Source organism: Apodemus sylvaticus, chromosome 1, assembly GCF_947179515.1.
Source record: "Apodemus sylvaticus chromosome 1, mApoSyl1.1, whole genome shotgun sequence".
NCBI lineage: Eukaryota > Metazoa > Chordata > Mammalia > Rodentia > Muridae > Apodemus > Apodemus sylvaticus.
Window position 1 is genome coordinate 193,002,811 of NC_067472.1, and position 21,922 is coordinate 193,024,732.

The 21,922-nt window shown below is 38.1% G+C and overlaps 1 protein-coding gene across 2 annotated transcripts in view; it reads left to right on the top strand.

Annotated features, from left to right (window-relative positions):
• The window catches only part of LOC127683370 (probable alcohol sulfotransferase), a 37,742-nt gene extending 35,430 nt beyond the window's left edge, over positions 1-2,312 (top strand). For both annotated transcript variants that reach the window (XM_052180557.1, XM_052180566.1), the window contains one exon: positions 2,200-2,312. In XM_052180557.1, the coding sequence (XP_052036517.1) occupies positions 2,200-2,312 (113 nt within the window). The remainder of the gene's footprint in view (positions 1-2,199) is intronic.
• Positions 2,313-21,922: the final 19,610 nt, after the last annotated feature.

Here is a 21,922-nt window from a genome sequence, read left to right on the forward strand (position 1 = left end):
GCAGGAAATGCAGACTAGAGAGATGTTCACCCTCATCCAACCACTGTTTGCTTGACAAGACATTTATAAAGATAGTGCCACATTCGAGACGTGTAGGAAAGATCTTCTGGCAAACCTTAAAAGTTCCAGTCCTCATTATTTCACAGTGTATGTTACTGGTTACGGTACTTGGGCCATTAATCATTTTCACTGGTATCTTCAGAAGATGTTAATCAGAGACACAAAGAAGATGACCTAAGGTCAGAGGAAGAAGCCTGCCATCTACAGGCAAAACAGGCCTACAAAGATCTGGACAACACCCTGATGTGAGACCTCCAGTCTTTAGAACTATGAGGAAGTTCCTTTTCTTTCTTTTTAAAGTATTTTTCTATTTTAATGGTTATTTTTATTTATATTTCAAATATTATCCCCTTTCCAGGTATCCCCCCAGAAAACCCCCAATTCTATCCCCCTCCACCTGCCCCTTTGGTGGTTCTCCCCCACCTACTCCTGCCTTCCCACCCTGGCATTCCCATAGACTGGGGCATAAACACTACATGTTAGGGTTATCCTACTATCTGAAACAAAAGTATTGGAAAGATTTTTGCAAAGTAGGAATGAAAATAAAATGTACTTCTACAAGGTGCACAGAATTTTGACATAGGTGCATGAGACCTCCATTTGTGTGTCTCCAAAATGTGATTTTCTCAGATGGGCTGATTTATTTCATTGAGAAGCCATATTGAATTTGTTGAGTTTCTTGTAGTCCAACCTCTATCTGGGTTGGCTTATCAGAATCCAGGTATGCTGTGGAAAACAATAAGAAAACATGTTCTGATAATGAAGAAAATAAGGAACCTGAGAGTAGCAATGGATATCGATAGGTGCCCATATAATTAGACGACACTTTTATATTCATATCAATTAATGATGCATTAGTTGAATATGCTGTATAAATGGTTTACATTTTTATGAATTCTTCATATTTTCTTTAATGTAGCCCTCAAGGAATTAAAATTAATTTACATGATGATACAGAAAAACTGTAATGTGATAAAAAATAAAGTATGACTTCCATAGTCAATCTTTTTGGATTCAAATACACATCCATCATTATCACACTAGGTAACATCTCATAAACTCATTTTTCCCATCAGCATAATAGGAGCACTGCCTCTACCTTTCTCATGTATTCGCAAATTCATTAAAAATTATCCCACACTCAGTATGTCCTCTATGTCTGGCACTCTTTGCAAAATGAACCATTTATTAATTTCAGAAACATTTTCTTTTCAAATATGTTAGATGCAAATTCTATATGTATATTCAAACCAGAAAATGCATGGAACACATGACAATGCCACAGCTAGAACATAAAGCAAGGATGGGGCCTGCAGAGTGGTAAGTGGAGGAAAGATAGAAAAAGAAGGTTACAGTGTCATTAATAAGGGAACAAAGAGCAAGATATAATTATATGGAAGATATTAGCCCTCTGGGGTGAAGGAAGACACAGCACAGCATGAGCAGTTAGACAATTTGTAAGGCTCAAACTAAAGACCTTCTGGAAAGGAGTGGTGAAAACCAATGTATGGTCAGAGGAGACAGTGCTCCAAATTCAGGGACTGAAATTATACAGATCTTCATGCATCACAAAACACCATGTTTGAGTGAAACAGAAATCCTGCAATGTTCTCAGCTGGGAGTGGCTGGATCCTCTGTATCTAGTGGGAAGATCAAGACACCTTAAATGCTGCTCATAACTGTGTGTATCTGCAGCACTCATGTGAACCCACACACACAAGTAGAAACTATTTTAAGATATTATTTAAAAGTTGCTGTGAAGAACTTCTAGAAGCAAATATTAAAATGTAGACAGAACAATTGAAGTCTGTTTGTATCATTGAGATGATAAACACTGTTGAGTTGGTTATTGTGATGGGAACAGGTTTGATGGGAAGCAGGAATAATTTGGATATGTAAAAGGTCAAGCCAGTGTTGCTGTTGTTCGATTGTCTATCATATAGGTTAGGAGAAGAAAAGGTGGGACATAATTTCTACAGAGGGAGAAGTCTCTATATATGATTTCAGGGTTTAAGAATGTTTCCACAGAAAATTATAATTTGATTTATTTACTGTGTGGTAAGAGCATATGATGGGAGGAGCTGGAGCAGTGTTATGACCATTATCAAACCACCTTTGTACCTGCTTCACATTTTCCAGGCACAACAGGGGACTGGAAGAATCACTTCACAGTGGCCCAAGCTGAAGCCTTCGATAAAGTATTCCAGGAGAAAATGGCTGGTTTCCCTCCAGGGATGTTCCCATGGGAATAAGTTTTCAAAACTTTTAAATATTATGTGAACACTGATATTTATGTTCCTGTTGCTCTATATCTGAATAATTGGATGTGGTCATAGAATAAAGCCTGTTGCAAAATTTTGAGTGTGATTTTTTAAAAAGATAGTGTTACTAATACAAGAAGTAGCAACAGTAGTGGGTGTAATGGTTGTGTTGGTTGTGGTTGTGTGTATGCTTTTCTGTTTGTAGTGCCTTCAAAGGCCAGAAGAGTGCATTGATTCTGAGGGACCTGCAGTTGCATGTAGCTATAAACTTTCTGCTTTGTGTCTTAGGAATTGATCTCCGGTACTCTACCTAAGCAGAACAGTACTACTAATATCTCTCTATCTTTGAGAGTCATCTCTTCAGCCTAGAATCATGGAGTTTTGAGTCATCAAATATTTGCTACTTTTATTACTGTTTTGTTGTATATTATCAGCAAATTTCAATTTACTTCATAGAATTCCAGCTTTAAAACATTTTATTTTCATTTAAATTAGTCGTTTATTTGGGAATTTGTTAACGGAGATTGGACATGACAAAAGTTTTTTTTAATTCGATATATTTTTTATTTACATTTCAAATGATTTCCCTTTTTCTGACTGCCCACTCCCAGAAAATCACATAAGCCCCCTTCCCTCCCCCTGTTCTCCCACCCACCCCTTCCCTCTTCCCTGTTCTGGTTTTGCCTTATACTGCTATACTGAGTCTTTCCAGAACAAGGGCCACTCCTCTGTTCTTGTACCTCATTTGATGTGTGGATTATGTTTTGGGTATTCCAGCTTTCCAGGCTAATATCCACTTGTTAATGAGGGCATACCATGGTTGATCTTTTGAGACTGGGTTACCTCACTTAGGATGATGTTCTCCAGCTCCATCCATTTGCCTAAGAATTTCATGAATTCATTGTTTCTAATGGCTGAATAGTACTCCATTGTGTATATATACCACATTGTTTTGCATCCATTCTTCTGTTGAGGGATACCTGGGTTCTTTCCAGCTTCTGGCAATTATAAATAGGGCTGCTATGAACATAGTGGAACATGTGTCCTTATTGCTTGCTGGGGAATCCTCTGGGTATATGCCCAGGAGTGGTATAGCAGGATCTTCTGGAAGTGAGGTGCCCAGTTTTCGGAGGAACCACCAGACTGATTTCCAGAGTGGTATGACAAAAGTTTTTAAGTGTCATGCTATGGAAATTAAATAAGTATTACTCAGTATTTATGTATTTATCATACTTTGCATGAATATCCACTTGATTATTTGTAAAGAAGTATGTATGTATATTCTTTTTATGGATATTTTCTTTATTTACTATTCAAATGCTTTCACTTTCCAGGTCTCCCCTCTGAAACCCTCTAACACACCCCCATAAATCTACAAGGGTGCTTCCCACACTCACCCACCCACCCATCCACTCCAGTCTTCCTTCCCTGCATACCCCTACACTGGGCCATCGAACACTTTCAGGTCCAAGGGCCTGTCATCCCACTGATGCCAGCAAGGCCACCTTCTTCCACATATGCAGCCTGAGGCATGAGTTCTTCTATGTCTACTCTTTGGTTGGTGGTCCAGTCCCTGGGATCTCTGGGGGGGTCTTTCCTGTTGACACTTTTGCTGCCTCCATGCGGCTGAAAATCCCCCTCAGCATCTTCAGTGCCTTCTACAATTCCTCCATCAGGGACCCAGCACTCAGTGCAATGGTTGGCTGCAATCATCTGTATTTGTCAGGCTCTGCTAAAGCCTCTCAGGGGACACTCATATCAGGCTTCTGTCAGCATGCACTTTTCTACATCCATAATAGCTTCCAGTTTGGAGACTGTATATGGGATGCCTAATATCCACATATCAGTGAGTACATACTATGTGTGTTCTTTTGTGACTGACTTACCTCACTCAGGATGATATTTTCTAGATACATCCAATTGTCTGTGAATTTCACGAAGTCATTGTTTTTAATAGATAGGTAGTATTATATTGTGTGAATGTACCACATTTTCAGTATCCGTGCCTCTGTTGATATTTTCTTTATTAACATTTGAAATGTTATGCTTTTTCATCATTTCCCCACCAAAACCTCCTTATTCCATCCCAACTTTCCTTGGTCACTAACCCACCCACTCCTGCTTCCCTGTCCTGGCATTCCCCTACATTGGGGCAACAAGCCTTCACAGACCAAAGGCCTCTCCTCCCATTGATATCCAACAAGGCAATCCTCAGCTACACATGCAGTTGGAGCTATGGGTCCCTTTGTGGTTACTCCTTGGTTAGGGGTTTAGTATGTGGGAGCTCTGGGAGTACTTGTGGTTTCATATTGTTGTTCCTCCTATGGGGCTGCAATCCCTTTCAGCTCCTTGAATCCTTTCTCTAGCTGCTCCATTGAGGATCCTGTGCTCAGTCCAATGGTTGGCTGGGAGTATCCACCTGTGTATTTGTCAGGAACTTTGAGAGGCTCTCTGGAGACAACAATATCAGGCTCCTGTCAGCAAGAACTTGTTGGCATCCACAATAGTGTCTTGGATTGCTAACTGCATGTGGGATATATCCCCAGGTGGGGCAGTACTTTTATGGCCTTTCCTTCACTCTCTGCTCCACAATTTGTCTCTGTTTCTCTGCCAATGGGAATTTTGTTCCCCTTTATAAGAGACATCAAAGTATCCACACTTTGGTCTTCCTTCTTTTGAGCTTCATGTGGTCTGTGAATAATACCTTGGGTATTCCAAGATTCTGAGCTAATATCCAATTTTCAGTGAGTGCTATCATGTGTGTTCTTTTGTGATTGAGTTACCTCACCCAGTATGATATTTTCTATTTCCATCCATTTGCATTAAGAATTTTTTTTATTTTATTGAATGTAATCTTCATTTACATTACAAATGCTAAAACCTTCCTCGGTTTTCCCCCTCCCAGAAAACTCCTAACACCTTCTCCCACCCCCTGCCTCCAAGTATATGCCCCTCCACCTGATAAGCTTCCACCTCGCCCTCCCCCGATTTTCCTATTGAGGGCATCTATTGAGCCTTCATGGGACCAAGGACCACTCCCCCCACTGATGCCCTACAAGGCATTCCTCTGCCACATTTTTGGCTGGAACCATGTGTACCCCTTGGTTGATGGCTTAGTCCCTGGGAGTCCTGGGGCATCTGGGTGGCTGACAACGTTGTTCTTCCCATGGGCTGCAAACCCCTTCAACTCCTCTGGACCACTCTCCAACTCCTTCATTGGTGACCCCACACCCAGTCCAATGGTTGCCTACTAGCATCTTCCTCTGTATGTGTAAGGCTCTGGCAGGGCCCCTCTGGAGACAAGTATGACATGCTCCTTTTGGTATGTACTTCCACAGGAAGTTGAAGAAGAAGGAGGACTGAAGTGGGGGTGCTTTGGTTCCTCCAAGAAAGGGAACAAAATACTCACAGGAGCAATAAAGGAGACAAAGTGTGGAGCAGAGACTGAAGTAAACGTCACCCAGAGACTGCCCTACTTGGGGACTCATCCTAAAAATAGTTGCCTAAGAATTTCAAATTCATTTTTTGTAATAGCTGAGTATAAAATCATTGTGTAAATATACCAAATTTTCTGCATCCATGAGTCTGTTGAGGGACATCTGGGTTCTTTCCAGCTTCTAACTATTATAAATGAGGCAGCTATGAACATAGTGGAGCATGTGTCCTTATTACAAGTTGGAACATCTTCTGGGTATATGCCCAGGAGTAATATAGCTGGGTCCTCAGGTAGTATTATGTCCAATTTTCTGAGGAACCGCAAAATTTATTTCCAGAGTGGTTGTATCAGTCAGCAATTTCACCAGCAATGGAGGAGTGTTCTTCTTTCTCCACATCCTTATCAGCATCTACAGTTACCTAAGTTTTTTTTATCTTAGCCATTCTGACTGGTGTGTGGTAGAATCTCAGGGTGATTTTGATTTGCATTTCCGTAGTGACTAAGGATGTTGAGCATTTATTTAGGTGTTTCTCAATAATTTTCTATTCCTTAGCTGATCTTTGTTTAGCTGTGTACCCCAATTTTCATAAGTTTATTTGGTTCTCTGGAGTCTAACTTCTTGAGTTCTTTGTATATATTGGATATTAGCCCTCTGTTGGATGGAGGATTGGCAAAGATCTTTTCTGAATCAGTTGGTTTCTGTTTTGTTCTATTGACAGTGTTCTTGGTCTTACAGAAGCTTTGCAGATTTTTTTGAGGTCCCATTAGTTGATTCTTGATGTTTGAGCATAAGCCATTGGAGCTCAGTTCAGGAACTTTCCCCCTGTACCCGTGTTTTTTTAGGTATTTCGCCACTTTCTCTTCTATTAGATTCAGTATATATAGTTTTATGTGGTGGGCCTTGATTCACTTGGACTTTAGCTTTGTACAGGGAGATAAGAATGAATCAAGTTGTACTCTACTACATTTTGACTGAGAGTTGAACCAGCACCATTTGTTGAAAATTCTGTCTTTTTCGACTGGATTGTTTTAGTTTCTTTGTCAAAGATCAATTTACCATAGATGTATGGGTTCATTTCTGGACCTTCAATTCTACACCATTACTCTACCTGCCTATCACTGTACCTATACCATGCAGTTTTTATCACTATTGCTCTGTAGCACAGCTTGAGATCATGGATGGTCATTCCTCTAGCTATTCTTTTATTGTTGAGAATTGCTATCCTGTGTTTTTGTAATTCCAAATGAATATGAGCATTTATCTTTCTAACTACATGTAGAATTGAGTGGAAATTTTATTGAATCTGTAGATTGCTTTAGGATGATGGCCATTTTTTATTATATTAATCCTGTCAATCCATGAGCATAGGAGATCTTACCATCTTCTGAGATCTTCTTCAGTTTCTTTCTCTGAGACTTGAAGGTGTTGTAGTACAGACTTTTCACTTGTTTTGTTACAATTACACCAGGATATTTTGTATTGTTTGTGACTATTGTGAAGGGCGATAATTCCATCTCAGCTCATTTATCCATTGAGTATAGGAAGCCTACAGATTTGTTGGAGTTAATTTTATATCCAGTTTCTTTGTGCAAGTTGTTTATCTGTTTTAGGAATTCTCTGGTAGAATTTTTTGGGGTCACTTAAGGATACTGCCATATCATCACCAAATTGTGATATTTTGAATTTTCCTTTCAAAGTTGTATCCCTTTGACATTATTTTCTGTATAATTGCTTTAGCTAGATAGAACTTCATCTACTACATTGAATATATAGGGAGAGAGAGAGGGCAGCTTTGTCTAGTCCCTGATTTTAGTGGGATAGCTTTAAGTTTCTCTTCATTAACATTGGTGTTGGGTACTGGTTTGCTGTATATTGCTTTTACTATGTTTAATTATGGGCCTTGAATTTCTGAGCTTTCCAAGACTTTTAGCATGAAGGGATGCTGAATTTTTGTCAAAAGCTTTTTCAGCATTTAATGAAAGGACCATATGGGATTTTTTCTTTGAGCTTTTGTCTGTAGTGAATTCCATTCAGTTCATGGATTTCTCTATAATGAACCATCCCTGTAGCCTTGGGATGAAGCCTACTTGATCATGATGAATGATAATGACAGTTTTCATGTGTTCTTGCATTCCTTTTGTAAGAATTTTGTTGAGTATTTGTGAATTGATATTCATATGGAAAATTGGTCTAAAGTTATCTTTGTTTGGTTTTTCTGTGGTTTTAGTATCAGGGTAACTATGGCTTTATATTGGGTGGAGTTTATTTTGTTTCTGTATTCTGGAATAGTTTGATAAATATTGGTAATTAGGTCTTCTTTGAAGGTCAGATAGAATTCTGCATTAAACCCACCTGGACTGGGTTTTTTTTGGGGGGGGGGTTGGGAGACTTTTAATGACTGCTTTTATTTCTGTAGGGGTTTTGGGACTGCTTAGGTCATTTATTTGATCCTGATTTAACTTTGGTATTTGGTATCTGTCTAGAAAATTGTCTATTTCATCTATATTTTCTAGTTTTGTTGGGTATATGCTTTTGTAGTAGGATCTGATGATTTTAATTTCCTTGGTTTCTCATGTTATGTCTCATTTCTGATTTTGTTAATTTGGATACTGTCTCTGTGCCCTCTAGTTAAACTAGCTGAGGGTCTAGCTATCTTGTTGATTTTCTCAAAGAACCAGCTCCTGGTATTGTTGATTCTTTGTACAGTTTTTTTTTTTATTTCTTCTAGGTTTATTTTAGCCCCGAGTTTGATTATTTATTGCTGTCTACTACACTTGGATGTATTTGCTTCCTTTTGCTCTAGAGCTTTTAGGTGTGCTATTAAGCTGCCAGTGAATGCTCTATCTTCAGTTACTTTTTTTGACACACTTATAACTAAGAGTGCTCCACTTAACACAGCCTTCATTGTGTTTTGGTATGATATTCCTTCATTTTCATTAAATTTTAAAAAGCCTTTAATTTGTTTCTTTATTTCTTACTTGACCAAGGTATCATTGAGTAAAGTACTGCTCAGTTTCCATGTGTATGTGGATTTTCTGTTGTTTTTGCTGTTATTGAAGACCAGGCTTATCCCTTGTTGATTTGATTGGATGTATGGGATTGTTTCAATTTTCCTGTTTTTCCTGGGGCCTGTTTTCTTACTGAATATACAGACAGTTTTGGAGAATGTACCATGAGGTGTTGAGAAGCAGGTATATTCATTTGTTTTAGGAATAAATGTCATATAGATAACTCTTAAATTAATTGATTCATACCTTCTGGTACTTTCATTGTGTCTCTCTTTAGTTTATGTGTCCATGTTCTGTCCATTGATGAGAGTGTGGTGCAGTAGTCTCCCATGGTTACTACGCAAGGTACAACATGTACTTTGAGCTTTATTTAAGTTTGTTTTATGAATGTGGGTGCCCACGCATTTGGAGCATAGATGTTGAGAATTGAGAGTTCATCTTGGTAGATTTTTTTTGTTGTTGTTGTTGTTGTTGAGTAGGAAGTTTCCTTCTTATCTTTTTTGATAACTTTTGTTTGAAAGTCGATTTTACTTGGTCTTTGAATGACATTTCCATCTGGATTCTTGGGACCATTTTCTTGGAAACAAGTTTTCCAACTTTTTACTCTGAGGTAATGTGTGTCTTTGTCACTGAGGTGTGTTTCCTGTATGCAGCAAAATGTTGGGTCCTGTTTCTTTATCCAGTCTGTTAATCTGGGTCTATTTGTTGGAGAATTGATACCATTGATATTAAGGAATATTGATTGCTGCTTCCTCCTATTTTTGTTTTTAGAGGTAGAATTATGTTTTTGTGGTTATCTTCTTTTGTGTTTGTTGAAGAATCACTTTTTTGATTTTTGTTTTTTTTTAATCTTTTTATTTATTGAAAAGGGAAGTAAAGGGAAATAAAAACATTTTATGATAAATTTAAGATTTACATAGAAAATATTTCAGATAAACACCTTAAAATTGACAGTTTTCATGGAAAATTAAAGAGTAAAGTTTTAGACATGTAAAACATTGCTAAATTAATTGAAATATGTGATAGAAATATTTTATCATAGCATTGAAGATTTATGTGTAAAATATTTCTTATAAAATTGTAGAAAATATAGAAAAACATGTTAGAATTGAAGATTATCATGGAAAATTTTTATATAGATACAATAATTAAATGTATAAAAGTATTCCTAAGTTGATTGAAAGTGGAATTATAAACATTTTCTAATAAACTTGAAGATTTACATGGAAATATTTCTGATAAAATTGAAGAAATATATAGAAAAACATGTTAAAATTAAAGATTATCATGGGCATTATATAGATAAAATGGTAGACATAAAAACATTACTAAATTAATTAAAAGGGGAGTTATAAAATTTTTTGATAAAATTGAAGATTCACATGAGAAATATTTTGTTAATCTATGTCTTTTTATTGCGGTTTTGAGTCCATTGTTATTAAGAGATATTAGGAATAGTGATTCTTGCTTCCTGGTTTTTTGATGTTATTTTTATGTTTGTGTGGGTATCTTCTTTTGGGTTTGTTGGAAGATTACTTTCTTGCTTTTTCTAGGGTGTAGTTTCCCTCCTTGTGTTGGCATTTTCCATCAATTATCCTTTGTTGGGTTGGATTTATGGACAGATACTGTGTAAATTTGGTTTTATCATGGAATATCTTGGTTTCTTCATCTATGATGATTGAGAGTTTTGCTGGGTATAGTAGCCTGGGCTGGCATTTGCGTTCTCTTAGGGTCTGTATAACATCTGCCCAGGATTTTCTAGCTTTCATCATCTCTGGTGATCAGTCTGGTATGAATCTTATAGGTCTGCCTTTATAAGTTACTTGCCCCTTTTCCCTTACCACTTTTAATATTCTTTCTTTGTTTAGTGAATTTGGTGCTTTAATTATTATGTGCCAGGAGAACTTTCTGCTCTGGTCCAGTCTGTTTGGAGTTCTGAAGGCTTCTTGTATGTTCATGGACATCTCTTTCTCTAGGTTAGGGAAGTTTTCTTCTACAATTTTGTTGAAGATATTTACTGGGCCTTTAAGATGTATATCCTTATTCTCGTCTATAACTATAATCCTTAGGTTTGGTCTTCATATTGTGTCCTGGAGTTCCTGGATGTTTTGGGTTACTGGCTTTGTGCATTTTGCATTTTTTTTTTGACTTTTGAGTCAATGTTTTCTATGGTATCTTCAGCACCTGAGGATCTTTATTCTAGCTCTTGTATTCTGTTGTTGATTCTTGCATCTATGACTCTTGAATTCTTTCCAAGGTTTTTTTTTTTTTTTTGAAAGTTTTTTTTTCTTTTTTTAACATGACTCCAGCCAGTGCTGAGGCTGAAGTGGGTTTATTTTTCTCCAGTCTGTGTTTGTTTTTTCTTTCTTTTTTTGTTTGTTTTTTATTCAGTACATTCTTTATTTACATTTCAAATGATTTCCCCTTTTCTGGCTCCCCACTCCCCGAAAGTCCCATAAGCCCTCTTCCCTCCCCCTGTTCGCCCATCTACTCCTTCCCACTTCCCGGTTCTGGTATTCCCCTATACTGCTGCCCAGAGTCTTTCCAGAACCAGGGGCCACACCTCCATTCTTCTTGGACATCATTTAATATGTGGATTATGTCTTGGGTATTCAAAGATTCTATGCTAATATCCACTTATCAGTGAGTGCATACCATGATTGATCTTTTTTTTTGTTTGTTTGTTTCTTTTTTTATTCGATATTTTTTTTTACATTTCAAATGATTTCCCCTTTTCTGGCCCCCCACTCCCCAAAAGTCCCATAAGCCCCCTTCCCTTCCCCTGTTCTCCCACCCACCTCTTCCCACATCTCTGTTCTGGTTTTGCCCTATACCGCTACACTGAGTCTTTCCAGAACAAGGGGCCCCTCCCCTTTCTTCTTGTACCTCATTTGAGGATTATGTTTTGGGTTTTCCAGTTTTCTAGGTTAATATCCACATATTAGTGAGTGCATACCACGATTGATCTTTTGAGACTGGGTTACTTCACTTAGTATGCTGTTCTCCAGCTCCATCCATTTGCCTAGGAATTTCATGAATTCATTGTTTCTAATGGCTGAATAGTACTCCATTGTGTATATAGACCACATTTTTTGCATCCATTTTTCTGTTGAGGGATACCTGGGTTTTTTCAGGCTTCTGGCTATTATAAATAGGGCTGCTATGAACATAGTGGAGCACGTACCCTTATTACATGCTGGAGAATCCTCTGGGTATATGCCTAGGAGTGGTACAGCAGGATCTTCTGGAAGTGATGTGCCCAATTTTCTGAGGAACCGCTGGACTGATTTCCAGAGTGGTTGTACCAATTTGCAACCTCACCAGCAGTGGAGGAGTGTTCTCTTTCTCCACATCCTTGCAAACACCTGCTGTCTCCTGAGTTTTTAATTTTAGCCATTCTGACTGGTGTAAGGTGAAATCTCAGGGTTGTTTTGACTTGCATTTCCCTAATGACTAATGAAGTTGAGCATTTTTTAAGATGCATCTCAGCCATCTGAAGTTCTTCAGGTGAAAATTCTTTGTTTAACTCTGTACCCCATTTTTAATAGGCTTATTTGATTTTCTGGGGTCTAACTTTTTGAGTTCTTTGTATATATTGGATATTAGCCCTCTATCTGATATAGGATTGGTGAAGATCTTTTCACAATTTGTTGGTTGCCTCTTTGTCCTTTTGATGGTGTCCTTTGCCTTACAGAAACTTTGTAATTTTATGAGGTCCCATTCGTCAATTCTTGATCTTAGAGCATACGCTATTGGTGATCTGTTCAGAAACTTTCTCCCTGTACCTATGTCCTCAAGGGTCTTCCCCAGTTTCTTTTCTATTAGCTTCAGAGTGTCTGGCTTTATGTGTAGGTCCTTGATCCATTTGGAGTTGAGCTTAGTACAAGGAGACAAGGATGGATCAATTCGCATTCTTCTGCATTCTGACCTCCAGTTGAACCAGCACCATTTGTTGAAAAGGCTATCTTTTTTCCATTGGATGTTTTCAGCCCCTTTGTCATGGATCAAGTGGCCATAGGTGTGTGGGTTCATTTTTGGATCTTCAATCCTGTTCCATTGATCCTCCTGCCTGTCTCTGTACCAATACCATGCAGTTTTTAACACTATTGCCTGGTAGTATTTCTTGAGGTCAGGGATACTGATTCCCTCAGAATTTCTTTTGTTATTGAGAATAGTTTTAGCTATCCTGGGTTTTTGTTATTCCAGATGAATTTGAGAATCGCTCTTTCTAACTCTATGAAGAATTGAGTTGAGATTTTGATGGTTGTTGCGTTGAATCTGTATATTGCTTTTGGCAAAATGGCCATTTTAACTATATTAATCCTACCAATCCATGAGCATGGGAGGTTTTTCCATTTTTTGTGGTCTTCTTCGATTTCCTTCTTCATAGTCTTGAAGTTCTTGTCATACAGATCTTTCACATGTTTGGTAAGAGTCACCCCAAGGCACTTTATACTGTTTGTGGCTATTGTGAAGGGGTCATTTCCCTAATTTCTTTCTCAGCCTGCTTATCCTTTGAGTATAGTATTGATTTGCTTGAGTTGATTTTGCAGCCAGCCACTTTGCTGAAGTTGTTTATCAGCTGTAGGAGTTCTCTAGTGGAGTTTTTTTTGGGTCACTTAGGTAGGCTATCATATCATCTGCAAATAATGATAGTTTGACTTCTTCCTTTCCAATTTGTATTCCTTTGACCTCCTTATGTTGTCTAATTGCCCGAGTTAGTACCTCAAGTACAATATTGAAAAGATAAGGAGAAAGGAGGCAGCCCTGTCTAGTCCCTGATTTTAGTGGGATTGCTTCAAGTTTCTCTCCATTTAGTTTGATGGTGGCTACAGGTTTGCTGTATATTGCTTTTACTATGTTTAGTTATGGGCCTTGAATTCCTGTTCTTTCCAAGACTTTAAGCATGAAAGGATGCTGAATTTTGTCAAATGCTTTTTCAGCATCCAACGAAATGACCATGTGTTTTTTTCTTTGAGTTTGTTCATGTAGTGGATTGTATTGATGGATTTCCGTATATTGAATCAACCCTGCAACCCTGGAATAAAGCCTACTTGATCATGGTGGATGATTGTTTTTATGTGTTCTTGGATTCGGTTGGCCAGAGTTTTATTTAGTATTTTTGCATCGATGTTAATAAGTGAAATTGGTCTGAAGTTTTCTTTCTTTGTTGGATCTTTGTGTGGTTTTGGTATCAGTGTAATTGTGGCTTCATAGAAGGTGTTGGGTAGTGTTCCTTCTGTTTCTATTTTGTGGAATAGTTTGAAGAGTATTAGTGTTATGTCTTCTTTGAAGGTCTGATAGAATTCTGCACTGAAACCATCTGGTCCTGTGCTTTTTTTGATTGGAAGACTTTCTATGACCCCTTCTATTTCTTTAGGGGTAGTGGGACTGTTTAGATGATCTATTTGTCCTGATTTAATTTTGGTATTTGGTACTTGTTTAGGAAATTGTCCATTTCATCCAGATTCTCCAGTTGTGTTGAGTATAGGCTTTTGTAGTAGGATCTGATGATTTTTTGGATTTCCTCAGTTTCTTTTGTTATATCATTTCTAATTTTGTTAATTTGGATACTTTCTCTGTGCCCTTTGGTCACTCTCGCTATTTGTTTATCTATCTTGTTAATTTTATCAAAGAACCAGCTTCTGGATTCATTGATTCATTGTATGGTTCTCTTTGTTTCCACTTTATTGATTTCAGCCCTGAGTTTGATGATTTCCTGTCTTCTACTCCTCTTGAGTGAATTGCCTTCTTTTTGTTCCAGGGCTTTCTGGTGTGTTGTTAAGCTTCTAGCGTATGCTCTCTCCATTTTTTGTTTTTTTGGAGGCACTCAGGGATATGAGTTTTCCTCTTAGCACTGCCTTCATTGTTTCCCGAAGATCTGGGTATGTTGTGCCTTCATTTTCATTAAATTCTAAAAAGTCTCTGAATTATTTCTTCTTTGGACAAGGTATCATTGAGTAGAGTATTGTTCAGACTCCATGCGTATATGGGCTTTCTGTTGTTTTTGTTGTTATTGAAAACCACTCTTACTCCATAGTGATCTGAGAGGAGGCATGGGATTACTCCGATCTTCTTATATTTGTTTATGTCTGTCTTGTGACCAATTATATGGTCGATTTTGGAGAGGTACCATGAGGTGCTGAGAAAAAGGTATATTCTTTTGCTTTAGGGTGAAATGTTCTATAAATATCAGTCAAAGCCAATTGGTCCAAAGCTTCAATTAGTTCTACTGTGTCCCTGTTTAGCTTCTGTTTTCCCTGATCAGTCCATTGAGGAGAGTGGAGTGTTGAAGTCACCCACAATTATTGTGTTAGGTGCAATGTATGCTTTGAGCTTTACTAAAGTTTCTTTTACAAATAAGGGTGCCCTTGCATTTGGCGCATAGATGTTCATGATTGAAAGTTCTTCTTGGTGGATTTTTCCTTTGACCAGCAAGATGTGTCCTTCTGTGTCTCTTTTGATGACTTTAGTTTGAAAGTCAATTTTATCTGATATTAGAATGGCTTCTCCGGCTCATTTCCTGAGACCATTGGCTTGTAAAATTGTCTTCCAGCCTTTTACTCTAAGGTAGTTTTTGTCTCTGACACTGAGGTGTGTCTCCTGTATGCAGCAAAATGTAGGGTCCTGTTTCTTTATCCAGTCTGTTAGTCTATGTCTTTTTATTGGGGAATTGAGTCCATTGATGTTAAGAGATATTAAGGAATAGTGATTATTAATTCCAGTCATTTTTGATGTTATTTTTATATTTGAGTGGTTATCTTCTTTTGGGTTTGATGAAAGAAGGTAACTATCTTGATTTTTCCAGGGTGTAAATGTTTCCTTGTATTGGAATTTTCCTCCTATTATTCTTTGTAGAGCTGGGTTTGTGGAAAGATATTGTGTAAATTTGGTTTGTCATGGAATATCTTGGTTTCTCCATCTATGGTGATTAAGAGTTTTGCTGGGTATAGTAGTCTTGGCTTACATTTGTTTTCTCTTAGAGTCTGCATGAGATCTGCCCAGGATCTTCTTGCTTTCATGGTCTCTCGTGAGAAATCTGGTGTGATTCTGATAGGTCTTCCTTTACATGTTACTTGGCCTTTTTCTCTTACTGCCTTTAATATTCTTTCTTTGTATAGTGCATTTGGGGTTTTGATTATTATGTGAAGGGAGGTATTTCTGCTTAGGTCCAAGCTGTTTGGAGTTCTGTAGGCTTCTTGTATATTCATGGGCATCTCGCTTTTTAGGTTATGGAAGTTTTCTTCCATAATTTTGTTAAAGATATTTTCTGGCCCTTTCAGTTGTAAATTTTCACTCTCATCTATACCTACAATCCTTAGGTTTGGTTTTCTCATTGTATCCTGGATTTCCTGGATGTTCTGGGATACAAGCTTTTTGCAGTTTGCAATTTCTTTGACTGTTGAGTCAATGGTTTCTATGGTATCTTCGGCATCTGAAATTCTCTCTTCCATCTCTTGTATTCTGTTGTTTATATTTGCATCTATGGCCCCTGATTTCTACTCAAGGTTTTCTATCTCCAAAGAAATCCCTTTGTGATTTCTTAGTTGTTTCTACTTCTGTATTTAGATCCAGGATGGTTTTGCTCAGTTCCATCATTTGTTTGTTTGTGTTTTCCTGTAATTCTTTAAGAGATTTTTGTGTTTCCTCTTTCATGACTTTTGACTGTTGAGTCAAGTTCTCTTGCATTTCTTTAAGTTTTTTTTTTTTTTTTTTTTTTTTTTTTTTTTTTTTTTTTTTTTGCCTTTCTTCTTTATTGGCTTCTATCTCTTGAGCCTTATTCTCCTGCATTTCTTTAAGTGATTTTTCTGTTTCCATTATACGGGTTTCTAGCTTATTCATGTTTCCCTGTATTTCTTTAAGAGATTCATTTATGTCCTTTTTGTGTTCTTCTAGCAGCATCGTGATCAGTGATTTTAAATCCAAATCTTGTTTCTCTGGTGTGTTGGCATAACCAGGACTTGCTGATGTTGGAGAGTTTGGTTCAGATGCTGCCATATTGCCTAGATTTCTGTTAGTAGCATTCCTGCGTTTGCCCTTTGCCATCTTGTTCTCTGGAGTTAGTTGGTCTTGTCCCTGGCTGGTGTTTGGGCCTCCTGAGGGGCTCTGGGGCTATTACTGCAACACTATATGGCTGGGTTTCCCCTGTAGCCGATTGCTGATGTGCTGTCCTCCTCTTAGGTGCCCTTGCAGCTCTGGTGTGCTTTGCCCCAGATTGTGTCTGTGAACCAGATGGAGCCCGTTTGCACCTTCAGGGAGTGCTGATGGTGTATGCTGCCGGGACCTTTTCCGCCTGCTGATCACTCTACTGGGCAGCCAATCTCCCAACCGGGTTGGTGCACACAAGGCTAGCCTGGCTGCTCAGGGCTGGGTCCAGGTAAAAGCCTGGGAGGCCAAGGTCAGAGCAAAGTTCCCCTTGGGCTATGACTGTTAATTCTGTCTGTCAGGTGGCAAGGATGGCGGTCGCATGTGCTTGCGCTCCCTGAAAGTGCCAGGAGTGTCCGCTGGGCTAACAACCTCCTGGGCGGGTTGACACACAGATGGCCCACCAAGCTGCCCAGTTCTTTGGGTCAGTCCAGGGCCTGCTGGGGCTTAGACCCCCGCTTTGTTAGCCTCAGGCTATGTTTGTTAGCCAGCTTTGCCTGCCTGCCAGAGCTCTCTGCCGTTCTGTAGGCAAAATGGCGCGTGCGCGCCTGCGCGGGAAAAAAACCTCCTGGCTGGGTTGGCACCCCCGATGGCCCCCGAACAGCCCAGGGCCTGGGTGCAGGCCAACGCCCGTCGGGCTTAGACCCCCGCGATGTTGGCCTCGGGTTATGTTTGTGTACCTCAGTCTGTCTGATCTCTCTGGAGTCCAAAACCCAGATGGAGGCGAGTCTCTCCTGATTGGAGGGAGGCAGAGTTCTGGAGTCAGTTTTTAACACTATTGCTTTGAGGTCCAGGATACTGATTTCCCCAGAATTTTTTTTTTTTTTTACTGTTGAGAGTAGTTTTAGTTATCCTGGGCTTTTTGTTATTTCAGATGAATTTGAGAATTGCTCTTTCTAACTCTATAAAGAACTGAATTGGGATTTTGATGGGGATTGCATTGAATTTGTATATTGATTTTTGCTAGATGGCCATTTTTACTATATCAATCCTGCCAATCTACGAGCTTGGAAGATTTTTCCATTTTATGAGGTCTTCTTCAATTTCCTTTTTCAGAGACCTGAAGTTCTTGTCATACAGATCTTTCACTTGTTTGGTTAGAGTCACCCCAAGATACTTTATATTGTTTGTGGCTATTGTGAAGGGTGTCATTTCCCTAATTTCTTTCTCAGCTTGCTTTTCCTTTGAGTATAGGAAGGCTACTGATTTGCTTGAGTTGATTTTATAACCAGCCACTTTGCTGAAGTTGTTTACCAGCTACAGCACTTCTGTGGTGGAGTTTTTTGGATCACTTAAGTATACTATCATATCATCTGCAAATAGTGATAGTTTGACTTGTTCCTTTCCAATTTGTATCCCTTTGACCTCCTTATGTGGTCTAATCGCTCTAGCTAGAACTTCAAGTACTATATTGAAAAGATATGGAGAGAGAGGGCAGCCTTGTCTAGTCCCTGATTTTAGTGGGATTGCATCAAATTTGTCTCCATTTAGTTTGAGGTTGGCTACAGGTTTGCTGTATATTGCTTTTACTATGTTTAGGTATGAGCTTTGAATTCCTGTTCTTTCCAAGACTTTTAGCAGAAAAGTATGTCGAATTTTGTCAAATGCTTTTCAGCATCTAATGAAATGACCATGTGGTTTTTTTTCTTTTTTTTTAATGTAGTCGATTGCAATGATGGATTTCCATATATTGAAGTATCCCTGCATCCCTGGGATGAATCCTACTTGATAGTGGTGAATGATCGTTTTGATGTGTTCTTGGATTCAGTTGGCAAGAATTTTATTGAGTGTTTTTGCATCAATATTCATTAGGGAATTTGGTCTGAAGTTTGCTTTCCTTGTTGGAACTTTGTGTGGTTTTGGTATCAGCATAATTGTGGCTTCATAGAATGAGTTGGGTAGTGTTCCTTCTGTTTCTATTTTTGGAAGAGTTTGAAGAGTATTGGTGTTAGGTCTTCTTAGAATGTCTGATAGAATTCTGCACTAAAATTATCAGGTCCTGTGCTTTTTTTGATTGGATGATTTTCAATGACCAAGTCTATTTTTTTAAGGGTTATGGGGCTGTTTAGATGATGTATTTGATCCTGATTTAATTTTGGTATTTGGTATCTGTCTAGGAAATTGTCCATTTCCTCTAGATTTTCCAGTTGTGTTGAGTATAGGGTCTTATGATTTTTTGAATTTCTTTGTTTTCTGTTGTTATATCTCCTTTTTCATTTCTAATTTTGTTAATTTGGATACTGTCTCTGTGACCTCTGATTAGTCTGGCTAAGTGTTTATGTATCTTGTTGATTTTCTCAAAGAACCAGCTCCTAGTTTTGTTGATTCTTTGTTCTCTTTGTTTCTACTTGATTGATTTCAGCCCCGATATTGATGATTTCCTTTCTTCTACTCCTTTTGGGTGAATTAGCTTCTTTTTGTTCCGGGGCTTTCTGGTGTGCTGTTAATGTGCTAGTGTATGCTCTCTCCAGTTTCTTTTTGGAGGCACTCAGGGCTATGAGTTTTCCTCATTGCCCTCATTGTGTCCCATAAATATGGGTATGTTTTGCTTTCATTTCCATTAAATTCTAAAAAGTCTTTGATTTTTTTCTTTATGTTTTCCTTGACCAAGTTATCATTGAGTAGAGAACTGTTCAGCTTCCATGTATATTTGGGCTTTCTGTTGTTTTTGTTTCTATTGAAGTCCACTCTTACTCCATTGTGATCTGATAGGAGGCATGGGATTAGTTTGATCTTCTTATATCTGTTGAGGTCTGTCTCACAACCAATTATATGGTCAATTTTGGAGAAGATGCTGAGAAATAAGTATATCCTTTTGCTTTAGGATGAGATGTATTATATATATATATATATATATATATATATATATATATGTGTGTGTGTGTGTGTGTGTGTGTGTGTGTGTTTGTCAAATCCAATTAACTTTAAAGCTTCAATTTGTTTCATTGTGTCCCTGTTTAGTTTCTGTTTTCCTGTTCGGTCCATTGAGGAGAGTGGAGTGTTGAAGTCACCCATAATTATTGTGTTAGGTACTATGTGTGTTTGAGCTTTAGTAAAGTTTCTTTTATGAATGAGTGTTCCCTTGCATTTGGAGCATAGATGTTCAGAATTGACAGTTCTTGGTGGATTTTTCCTTTGACCAGCAAGAAGTGTCCTTCCATGTCTCTTTTGATGACTTTAGGTTGAAATTCAATTATATCTGATATTAGAATGGCTACTCCGGCTTGTTTCCTGAGAGAATTTGCTTGTAAAATTGTTTTCCAGCCTTTAACTCTGAGGTAGCATTTGTCTTTGACACTGATGTGTGTTTCTTGTATGCAGGAAAATGTGAGGTCCTGTTTATGTATCCAGGCTGTTAGTCTAAGTCTTTTTATTGGGGAATTGAGTCCATTGATGTTAAGAGATATTAAGGAATACTGATTATTACTTCCTGTTATTTTTTTCATTGTTTCTTTTTTATTGATATATTTTTTATTTACATTTCAAATGTTATTTTTATGTTTGAATGGTTATCTTCTTTTGAGTTTGAGGAAATAAGGTTACTATCTTGCTTTTTCTAGGGTTTAGGTTCCCTCCTTGTATGGGCACTTTCTACCTATTATCCTTTGTAGGGCTGGCTTTGTGGAAAGATATTGTATAAATTTGGTTTTATCATGGAATATCTTGGTTTCTCCATCTATGGTGATTGAGAGTTTTGCTGGATATAGTAGTCTTGGCATTTGTGTTCTCTTAGAGTCTTCATGAGATCTGCCCAGGATCTTCTAGCTTTCGTGGTCTCTGGTGAGAAGTCTGGTGTAATTCTGATAGGTCTTCTTTATATGTTACTTGGCTGTTTTCTTTTACTGCCTTTAATATTCTTTCTTCGGTTAGTACATTTGGGGTTTTGATTATTATGTGATGGGAGGTATTTATGTTCTGGTGCAGTTTGTTTGGTGTTCTGTAGGCTTCTTGTATGTTCATGGGCATCTCTCTCTTTAGGTTAGGCAAATTTTCTTCCAAAATTTTGTTGAAGATATTTGTTGATCCTTTAAGTTGTAAATCTTTACTCTCATCTATACCTATAGTCCTTAGGTTTGGTCTTCTCATTTTGTCTTGGATTTCTGGGACGTTTTGGGTCAGGAACTTTTTGCTTTTTATATTTTCGTTGACTGTTGAGTCAATGCTTTCTATTGTATCTTTGGCATCTGAGATTCTTTCTTCTATCTCTAGTATTCTGTTGTTGATATTTGCATCTATGGCCCCTGATTTCTTCCCAAGGTTTTCTATCTCCAGAATTGTCTTCCTTTGTGATTTTTAGTTATTTCTACTTCTGTTTTTAGATCCTGGATGGTTTTGCTCAATCCCTTCACTTGTTTGTTTGTGTTTTCCTGTACTTCTTTAAGACATTTTTGTCTTTCCTCTTTCATCCTTCTGCCTGTTGTCCTAAGTTCTCCTGTATTTCTATAAGTGATTTTTTTTTCATTTCCTCTTTATTGGCTTCTTTCTGTTTACCCATATTCGCCTGAATTTCTTTAATTGATTTTTGTGTTTCCTTTGTAAGGGCTTCTACCTTATTGGTCTTCTCCGGCATTTCTTTTAGAGATTTATTTCCTTCTTTTAATCCTCTAATAGTATCATCAGATGTGATTTTTAATCCAAATATTGTTTTTCTGGTATATTGAGTTACCCAGGTATTGCTGTTGTTGAAGGATTGGGCTCAGATGCTGCCATATTGCCTTGATTTCTGTTAGTAACGTTTTTTACATTTGCCTTTTGCCATCTGGCTATCTCTGGCATTAATTGGTCCTGATGTTACTGGCTGCTGCTTGAACCTCATGTGAACCTGTAAGGCTATTTTCACACCTCTGGATGACTGGCTTTCCTCTCACACAGATTGCTGATGGGCTACCCTACTCTTGGATGCCATTGGAGCCCTTGGAGGTGTGCCTTGCCTCAAGCAATGTTATACCCGGGGTTGTCTCTATCTGGTGTTGCCTGTCTGGTCTGTCTAGGAGCAAAGAGGGTGGAGGCT